At 46.1% G+C, this 10,543-nt stretch overlaps 1 protein-coding gene across 1 annotated transcript; it reads right to left on the reverse strand.

Annotated features, from left to right (window-relative positions):
* Positions 1-217: 217 nt before the first annotated feature.
* MFAP5 (microfibril associated protein 5) lies at positions 218-9,636 on the reverse strand (the record flags this gene model as incomplete). Its single annotated transcript, XM_082277790.1, is given in 9 exon segments — positions 218-336; positions 915-988; positions 1,820-1,907; positions 2,590-2,631; positions 3,403-3,438; positions 6,165-6,212; positions 8,909-8,971; positions 9,362-9,512; positions 9,514-9,636. Coding segments are annotated over 9 exon segments (744 nt in total).
* Positions 9,637-10,543: the final 907 nt, after the last annotated feature.

Below are 10,543 nucleotides of genomic sequence, written 5' to 3' on the forward strand. Positions count from 1 at the left end.
ATATCTTCAGCAACAGATTATAAAGATGACAAAGCTACCATGACAGACTAGCAGAGAGGGTACTCTGTGCACTGCAGCACCTGAAGAAGAGGATGTAAGGGAAGGCATAGAAGCAAGGAAATGCTGGGGAAATAATGAACAAGAAGCACTTGGACTGTAGGTAGTGGATGATGACTTCTCTTCTCTCTCTTCCTTTTCCTCTCCTCCTGTGGGTAGCTCACAGAGCATCAGGCCTGCGCTGCTGCTCCAGGAGCTCTCTGCAAGGGAGAGGCAGGGGCTGCCCGGATCGGCGGAGACGTCGAGGAGGAAGGCCAGCCAGCTGGCGGCAGATCTCATCTGAAGACAAGCAGACACACACAGGCTGACAGATAATCAAAGCTTCCTTTGAATTCTTCACCAGCAGAACAGTTAGAGGTACATCCTTCACTGCATCTACAGATACTGTTGAAACTGCTGAATCCTCATATACATGAGGCAAGCAAAGCAAGTCCTTAGGCTTTCATGAATTTCCTTCTGGCTTTATGCATGTACATTACATATTAAAACCACTTGTATTTTGCTGCATGCATAAGAAATCTAGATTGGATCCAGCTTCTATTCATGAACAGAAATACTGAGATATACTCTTTAACCTCAAAGGAGTACAACTTTGAGTAAGGGTGTGTCTGGGACAACTAGACCATGATCGAGATCGAGGAATAGAGAGCTATCATATTTCTTGGTAGTACAATATCTACTTCCCAGTTTGTTTATCATGGCATGTGTATTAGCCCCGAGACTGCATTGCTTTAGAACTCTTTCAAAGTCCAGGGAAGTTATTACATGTGGGTTAGGGTCTAAGTCAACTAGTTAGCTTGGAGATGCTATCAGATGGCTGCAGCTATCCTTCTAGGCTAGCCTGTGATACCACTCACCTTGCATGACCTCGTTCTCCTTGCAGACAATGCGAGAGCATACCTCCTTGTTTATTATGTACATGCGACGCACACTGCGGGATCACCAGGATCAACAGCAGAAGGCCCAGAGACACAAAAAAGGGGTACAGGGAATAAACATATATATTCACCAATGAGCAGGCAAATCCTAAGTTTTTATGATTACTTAGCCTAGAATAAGGCTGCTTAATAGCAAAGTAATCTTTGTAAAGACTTAATGAAAACTTAGAATCATAGAAAGGCTTAGGTTGGAAGGGACCTTAAAGATCACCTAGTTCCAAACTCACTTCCACGGGGAGGGATGCCACCTGCTGGATCAGGTTGCTCAAAGCCCTACATTGAACCTTGCCTTGAACACTCCCAAATATGGGCCATTGACAACTTCCTGGGCAAGCTGTGCCAGTGCCTCACCACCCCCTGAGTAAAGAATTTCTTCCTGACATCTAAATCTCTTCTCTTCCAGTTTAAAACCATTCCCCCTTGTCTTATCACTATTTGCCCATGTAAAAAGTTGCTCTCCCTCTTTTTTATAAGCCCTCTTTTGGTACTGCAGGCTGCAATGAATTCTCCCTGGAGCCTTTTCTCCTGCAACCCCAGCTCCAACTCAGCCTATCTTCATAGGAGATGTGCTCCATATCTCTGATCATTTTCATGGCCCTAGAAATGACCAAATACCTTAAAAATGGATTACAATATAGGCCACAGACTCTAGTCATTGTGCTGTTTTAAATAATCACCGTAAAAGGACACTCTGAGGATAGGATTCATCTCACCAGTGGGTTCACAGAGAAAACATCTGATCTTCAAAGAGAACAATTGCTGAACAGGACATACCATTTCTGGGCTGTTTTTATGGCTTTTCTTAGGGACTGCTGGTTTCTTACCTTGTAACACAGAGGTAGCTGATACACTGCTTTACTGGCTTGTGAACAGAGTACAGGCGCGTGCAAGGGAACTTTTCCTCACGACAGTCTGGGAACACACACACAAACACGGAGGTGCAATCCAGCATCATGGCCAGGTGCACTCATTCTGGCACAGATATAACTTAACCACTAGGTACAGTCCTCCAGGCTTCTAGGGAAGGATCCCAGCCCCTATTGTCACTCTCATGGGAGAGATGGGGGTGGTTTAGAGATGAGGAAAATGGTACTGACATTTCTGATCCCCTTGCTTCATAAGCTAAGCCCACTGGACACTCAGAATACAGAAGGCACATGTTGTAAAGGGGACAGACACATATAAACAAAAAGTAAATTTTAGTTGCATATTTAAGACGTGTTTCTAATGGATGTGCAATTATCACATTCCAGGACACAAATCTAGTTCCTTTCTTTTCTGGACAATCAACCCTGTAGCTAACTACAATGGATTCTCTTGCACTTCATTGTGAAATGCCAGGTTTTGGCTACCGACACTGACACAATATTGACCCATTGTATCTGGTCTGCTGATCTCCCTTCCCAGGCATGCCACCCAGGAGAAGGCTTCAGCCTCCACTATCATCATTCTCCAGTACTTCTAACTAAACGAACAATTGAAAGCAATTTTCCAGCAGACAAAGTTTTGTACCCAGACAGAACCTGCTTGGAGAGGTAAAAGGGTGGGTGAAAGTGGGTCTGGGAAGTTTGCAGGCAGCAAATTTAAAACACACCTGATGAAGCCGTTGTCGTTGTCGTTTCGCTGTCAGACTGAACTGGAAGACAGAGAGTAGCAAAGTTAGTTACCATGATTCCTTCCTAGACATCAGCTTAATCAAAACAAATACCTGGAAAACTCTTTCAACAGCCCTCCATTGTAACTTCTAATGTAGAAAAAGGTTTCATTGTTACTGATATGAAACCATAAGGTACAAATCCAGTGTGAGTCTAGTGCCAGCTATGCAGTCAACAACACAAAAAATTTGCCTAAGCTTTCCCATAAAGAAGTACCACTACTGTTCAAAATTCCACTGTGAGAACATTTTGACTTAAAAGATCAGGTAAATTTCTTTAGCTGCTGTAATTACCATTTATCTAGACAAGAGGGGAAGGAGTTTGTGACTGCCCTTCATAAGGAACAGTGACACCTTTAAGAAACAGCATCCCAAGACCACTGGCTCTTTGATGTCCATGACACGGAGTCAAAAAGAGGTTGGTTTGTTATTCCCGCTGATAAAGTAACCCACCTGTGCCACAGCAAACTAGTACATTTTATAATTTACCCAGTAACAAACTGGAAAGAAGTTCAGAGAACTGACTGCCAGGTGCAAGTTCATATCAGCAGTTACAGAGGACTTTTACTTCTGCTCAGATGCCATAGTATCAGCCCAGAAGCATAGACAAAACGTGTCTTAAAGAGAATGAATCCTTTGGGTGTGGGGCTTAGGGGCAGTCATAGAAGGCAGGATTCCAAGTGTGCAAGCGACTGTGTGAGGAGAGGGAAGGAGGGTCCACAACATGTGGCTGAAAACTGAGAATAGACTCACCAGGAGGGAGAAGCACAGGTGGTATGACAGCTGCATCTGGAAAAAGAGATGTGCTGAAAGATCTTAATTTGAGCTTCCAGTCTCTTTCCTCCTGCCAGTGTTCTGCTGATAGCTCACCAGTCCTGACCAGTGGCCATCTCACATCTAGTTCATAGACAATGCTGATTGTAGTGCTGTTATTATCTGATTTGTCAGAGTAACGGCAGGCTTTCCTTGCAAATGTGCTGGGGGTGCTAGAGCTGATTGGATGCTGCAAAGATGGGTCCCAATGGCACGTCCTTTGTGAAGAGTTTTGCTTGATCCCTCAATAGTAAGCCCAAGTCTGCTGTAAAGGCTTCACTTTTAGTCTTTTAACCTTTAGATGTAGGTCAATCACCACCAGTTTGGTCTGGACACTAAGTCCTATCTACCATCCTACAGACTGTCAGGCCTCATACACTGAACACAGTTGCCTTCACCTCCCATCCCAACCACGAAGATCATCTATCTTGTAGATACAATCTTGTGCTTCCACTTTTCTCTTTCAGTGTTGTTGCATGGCTCTCTGACCCACAACAAATACTGCCGCCAGTTAATGAGCAGAGTCAGGGCAGAGGACAAACTGTGGAGCTGATGTTCTAGAGTACAAGACACCACTCTCAGATGAGTTCCCCTACGCTCAGAGCACACTCCCTGGAAACAGCCATGCATAGCTGCCTCTCTTTAAACCATAGCATTGACCACATGTGTTGTCCGTCTCCCTGCCCTGCCTGGTTTTCACCAGCTCAGAGGGATGTGTTTGAGAGACTTCTCCAGCAGAGAGAGAAACCATCCCCAAGGCCAGTGGTGCCAGATTTGAAATCAGAGTGGGGTTGGAAAAAGTGGGGAGGCTCCTTCTTGAGCCTCTCTTTTCCTCCATTGCCCATTGTTGCAATTGCCTGCACTCCCATCAGCTCTGTGTCCTTCTCCTGAGGCTGTCTCCACTCTCTAAGGAAATACACTGTGGTCTCTAAGTGCTCATCTTCCAAGTCCTCCATCTACCCTTCCCTTCGCAGACATTTTGCTGCCCCCTGTGACACAGCCACAGGCACAGCGGGGAAGACACTACTGAAAGAACAGAATCTCCACTTCCCCACCCCAACAATGCTCAGGGTTTGCTTTACTACTTCCAGGGGGTTTTTTGGCACCTGTGTCTCCTGAGCACTGAAGCACATCTGCTACCTGTCAGCAGACACACACACACAACCTGTGTCCCAGTTTGAACCTGTCCAATTTCTCACCCTCATCATTTAGTCTCTTTGTTCCTGCCACCTTCTCTGGAAGCCAAGGATGTGTGAGCTTTGAATTTCATGGCTTCCTGCAGTGAAAACATCTTCAGGGAGCCTTAGTACACCAGACGAGATTGGCATTTCCTTGGAGAACAGACCATTAAGTCACCCTAAATTCATCTCCCTTTGTGGAGCACAGAAAGGACTCCCAGACAGCCACAAATGCTGGAAGAATGCTGCTATGTGTCAAAAGTGGGAAGAGGAGTTTCTGGGCATAATGGACAATTTCTGGGTCTGTGTAGGCAGGAGTAGTGAAAAGGGAAAAAGAAGCATGAAGATGCCAAGAAATGGGAGCTTACCAGAGCTGCTGTCAGGGCTAGCTTCACCTGGAAAAGAGAATGTCCTTAAAAAAGCTTGTCTTTACTTCATGGTCCCTTACACAGCTAGCCAGAGCCAGCTTGAATACCTCTGCTGCCATCACAGGTTCATGAGACAGTGGGATCCAACCCAGCAAATACATAATCAAACACGGTACCCCCAACCCACCCGTATCCACTCCCTTTTCTGGTGACTGGCCTGGGACCAAATGTTTTAGTGCACATGTTCTAACAACCCATAGTGAATTCTGGATATTCTGCATATTCTGACTTCTCAGATATGGCCACTGTTGGCATATTGATGGGAAAGAAAGTCTTCTGAAATGAAGATCCTGAGGGCTCTTGCAGCAGAGGAGGAGGGAGGCAACTCCCAAGACCTAGTTTGATTGCAGAAATTCATCATTGGATGATTTTCTTTGAAAAGCAACTGATGGCAAAGCTGGGGTAGCGATGGAGAGGTAAAGCATGAAGGAAAGGATGCTTGGAGGACATGTGTTGGGCTGGCTTCTGAATAGTTTTCTGGGAAACCTCAGATATTACACATCACAGTATCACAGCTGGGAGATGTCTGCAAGCTTAGCCAGGGGCTTCAGGTTTGAAGAAAAGGCAAGCCCTTGTGGTCCTTTTGGATGCTGAAGCATGATGCAAATGTACACTCATTTTATCTTACCATGTCGCAGAAATTGATTAAGGTCCAGAGGGATAAAGCGAACAAAAACAAAACAAAAACAAAGCCAGTAAGAAGACCAGTCAATATCCTTTCCCAGTGGCCTCACCATGATGCTTGTGCACCATTTTCCCTAGGATTTTTCTGAGCAGTAGTAGACTTCCCCAAGCATATCATAGTTGAAGACTTACCAGCTTTTGTGGGTCTCCCACAACCCTTGACTGTGAACATAGCTCCATACCCTTCAGCTAAGTGTTCAGGACCCCTACCCTAGAGAATTGTTTGTAAAGAGCACGTAACACTTAGCAGGTTGTCTTGGAGAGCTTGTTTAATCTTCACTGAAAGGTAAGCTCACAATGTCAGAGGCCAGGGAACAAAGAACAGTATTTTCTAATAAACAGGCTGTAACTGCACAGGACAACTGGGTCACATGGGCAAAATGCAGCACATTAACATGTCTGTAATACTCACCAGCTACAGTTTCTGGTTCTTGCCCATTGACCATCCATGGAAACCAGTCTGCAAGAGAGGAAAAGAGGGGAGTGAAGAAAGAAAGATTTTTACTGTCTGCAGGCTTTGTGAAATTTTAATGTTTATCTATCCAGGAGACACCACTGCCCTCTGCTGAAGGGAGAAATGCTCTCCACTCCGCCTCAGCCTCCACTGCTGCTGGCTGTGTTTGCTGTTTAAAGGGTTGTGGATACAGTGGGTCCTGATCCTATCCCTGCTGCTTCCATGGCTAGGCACAGGGGCAAGTTAGTAAATAACTCCAGATCTGCTACCAGACTTTGCCCTTCTGAAACCTCTTTTGATGCATTTTGGAAGAAAAAAGATCCATGTGGCCTTCCTGCTCTGGAGGCTGAGCAAAATCCCTATCTCTATTTTATAAAAGAGGAAACTGAGTAATGGAAATTATTCACTTACGGTCATGGATTGAGTCACTGGTACAGTAAAAAGCAAACTGCAGGTTTTGTAGCTCCTTAGGCAAATCATCCAGCCTGGGTATGGAGCACAGAGCAGATAATCTTTCCCCTCTCAGCCCCTGGGTGAATTGGAAAGGGGAACGATGAAGGCTTGGCTGTGCATGCTACGTGGAAATTGAAGCTGGGCTAGACTGTTTGTTTGTTCAAATATAGAGGGTGACAGAGCTGTTTCCTTACAGCAGCCAGGAATAGGAAAATATTTCCTGCTAGTCACAGACGAGGGAAATGTCTGCATAACTGGGGTGGGATGAAGGAAAGAGTTGGCAGGAAAAAGCCAGTGATCTGGGGCACTGCAGGGATGTGTGCAGCCCAAAAATCAGTACATCCCACTAGGTCTTGTGAACTCAGCCTGTAGCTTTCTGCTCTTAAAGGGAACACTGTGTCGGTAAAAACTATCAGGTGCGGAGTTTTTGTCGTAGTTCTTCCACATTCCAAGGGCAGTTACTTGCAGGCCACAGAAGGTCTCTTGGGACCCTACATAATCCTGCTCCACAGCATTACAGGAGTTGCTGGACCCTGATACTCTGTTCCCCACCCAGCTGCCAGCAAGGGCTCAGCTGCTGGCAATTTACCCAGGGAGAGCCAGACATGTATAATAACTTAAGTACACAGTTTAATACAGCCCACAACTTTCCCTGTTCTGGTTAATCTCTTAATTGTAACAAGTAGAGAAGAAAATGGTGTTGAGCACTTTCTCATTTGTTCCTCATGCAAAAGGAAGGATGCAAATTCTGAAACCATTGCAGAAGCCAGAAGTGCTGGATTTGAAGAGATGTGGAAAAGACAGGGAGGCTCCTCCCTCTTTTCTAACACTGAAAAGTCAGCTATTACGAATTTTGTTTTCCCCTAGGGGTTGAATAGAAAACCAGTCCAATTCTAAAACAAAAGGACATAAGTGAAGTGAAATCTCTGCATACCAGGCAAGGACACAAAATGGGTGATTTTCTTATCCCACCTTCAATCACTTCAATTTATATTTACTATGGTACCCAATAAATAAGCCTTATAAACAATTGGACTTTCTTATCCAAGTTGCAGCAAATTCATCCTTGAGGTCTAGAACTGCAACCCTAACTCACCAAATCTGTAGCTTACCCAAAATCAAAAGAAACAATGAGAGACCAGCTGGTGATTCCAATTATTTCCCAAGTTAAACAAACAAACAAACCCAAAGAGAAGTGCTAAAACAAAATACACAAAAGTATGAAATATTCCTTTCAGGCTTCCTTTATGCATAATAAAAACCACAGCCTTTTTTTCCCCCTCTTTCAAACCATAGTCCACCTATAAGCTCATCTCTTAAATGCCTCACCTCCCTGCTTCTGAGTCATAAACATGACATCGTCTATTGTGCATCTTTACAGGAAAAAGTGCTATTTGAAGCAGAATCAGGTTTCAGCATGAGGGGAGGACCAAGGAGGGTATTGGAATTACCTGATTTGAAAGTGATAGGTAGTCATCTCTCTCCTACATACAGTCTTTCTTGGACAAAGCTTTGTCCTTTCCTGAAATTAATCTTCTTTCACTACCTGTCCTGAGTCTCCTGACTATAATGTCTGATGCTGCCTTCTTGTTTCGTTTTTTTTTTTGTTGTTGTGCTTTTATTTTGAAGAACAAATTTTATCTGAATTTTTGCCAAAGTATCTCCACAAGAACAAAGTCATGGAGAGACAAAACAGAATAACAACAACCACCACCACCAAAAGCAGAGAATGGTCTGAACTACAGGGGTGAAGTCTCTCAAAACAGCTGTACAAATACTACAAAACCTCCCAGCAGTTGAGTGGCTTGGAATGAGGTCATTCCAGGAGGAACTGCTAGTGACAGCAAATGTGTCACAACTATGACAGAATAAATTTTGCAGAGCACTGGGAAATGCCCTGCAGATCATGCATACACAGGTGGTACAGCAGTAAGCACAAAGCACACCTAACCCTCTCTCCCAGCTTGAACTGGATGTTTTGCTTACTATAACATACCTCAGTAGAAGCTGTGGATCTGTCTCTTGTGACTCCCAGTACTTACTGGAGAGTGTCACAGATGGCAAAACATTTCCAGTTTCTAATTTTTTCCTTACAATCCTATATCCAACTTACCTCTCCTGTTCAGTCCTTCCCCCTTCACTACCCCTCTACATATCTCTGTCCTTAGGTCATTGTGCATTATTCTGTGTAGGAAACTCCATGGGGCCCAGATGGGGAAGAAATCCTTCCCCTGGGCATAAGGACTCACCAGCTGGGGACAAGAAGAGTGTTAAGAGACAAAACAGTATACAGGTTCCAGAAGTCTTCATCCCTGTGGAGTGGAGGAGAGAACAGGAAAGCTAAGACAGAAACTGGTATACCCTCCCCTATACCTCAGAAACTTTGCTTGTTGTCCCCATTTTCCTCTCAAGGCCATTTGGTCTTCCCAGCCTTCCTCCTATTTCCCTCCTCATGTCGCCAGTTTTCCAGGTAATTGTTGAAACATTCTGGACTGAACTGGTAACACCACCTGCTCTGTTCCTCTTTTCATCTCCCTTCTCCAGCCCCCATCTCTTTTCCCATCCAGGTGGCTAAGCCCTGCTCTGCACACACCCTCAGCATGCAAAGAAAAGATCCCCCCCCGTTATCTCCCTCAATTTTCTTCTACTTTTCAGTTATTTCGAGGAGCACTGAGAGAAAAGACAGGGTCCCCATCACTTACTGCAGCACTCAGCCTCCACTCCCTTCAGCAACAGACGCTCTGTTTTTCCCCTTCGGCGCCCCCCCACTTTGGCTATTGGGTAAATCACATGCAGCCGCACCCAGAACACGTTCTCCTTTTGGTTGTCTTCAAAATACAATTTCTGGGAAAAGGAAAAAAAAAAAAAAAAAAAAAGAAAGAAAGAAAAAACCCCAAGAAGCCAGCGAGATTGAGGGATATGGTATCATCATGCATGTGGAATGAGGGGGGGAGCGAGGAGCAGCCCACACCCTCATTCCAGAGTTTATTGTCCTCCGAAGGGGCTCCTCCCATTCCCCCAGGATGGCCCAGCACCAGGGATGGATTCTTGGGTCTGCTTTGCACACTGGTGTCCCGTTTCGTCCTGCCCTTCTATGCAGCTTCCCCTCAAGCCGCTACCTCTAGCCACGTTTCCCGACTCAGCTGCTGCCTCTCCCCACCCCAGTCCTTCGGTCCTCTTCCCTGTTTCCCTGCCTGCCTGTGGTAGCACAGGGACACTGCGGAGCCCGCATCCCGCTCTCCCGCAGGACCCGCCCGGATGCTGCCCGCGGCTCTCCGCCCGGCGGGACCGAGCAGGGCCGGCGGCGGGGCCGGGGCCGGCGGCCAGACGGGCTGGCAGGAGGACATCGGCGGGCAGCGACAGCGGTGACATCACCCCGCTGCCCCGCTGGCGCTTCCCGGCGGAATGGAGGGACGGGGCTTCTCGCTGGACCAGGCTCCGGGCGGGCAGGGAGCACGGGGAACGGGAACAGGTACCGGCCACGGGGCCCGTCCGGCAGCGCCGCTGCCGTTCTGGCCTGAGAAAAGCAGGGAATGGAAAGATAAAAAAAAGAAAAAAAAAAAGTTAAAAAGTAGGAAAATGAGAGAGACACAAACTGAGAAGGAAGACGACGACAAATGAGACCTGACCTTCACTGCCATCCTCCTGACTCCCCTGTGCCTCCAAGCACGGTGCATTTTATGATCGAGGGAGGTGCAAGCTCCTAAATAGCCACTGGAATAACCACTCTCCCCTGACCCTTCCTCCAACAGCCAGTGGATCTGATCCCCTCTTGTTGCTTTCACTGACTTCCCTTTACTGCTTCTGTAACAACTCCGCTGGATTTGAGGAGGCACTGGATGAGCTTCAAGATACAATCTGAGTCCTGAATCCAAGGAGAAAGC

This window comes from Coloeus monedula (genome assembly GCF_965178545.1).
Source record: "Coloeus monedula genome assembly, chromosome: 3".
NCBI classification, from domain to species: Eukaryota; Metazoa; Chordata; class Aves; order Passeriformes; family Corvidae; genus Coloeus; species Coloeus monedula.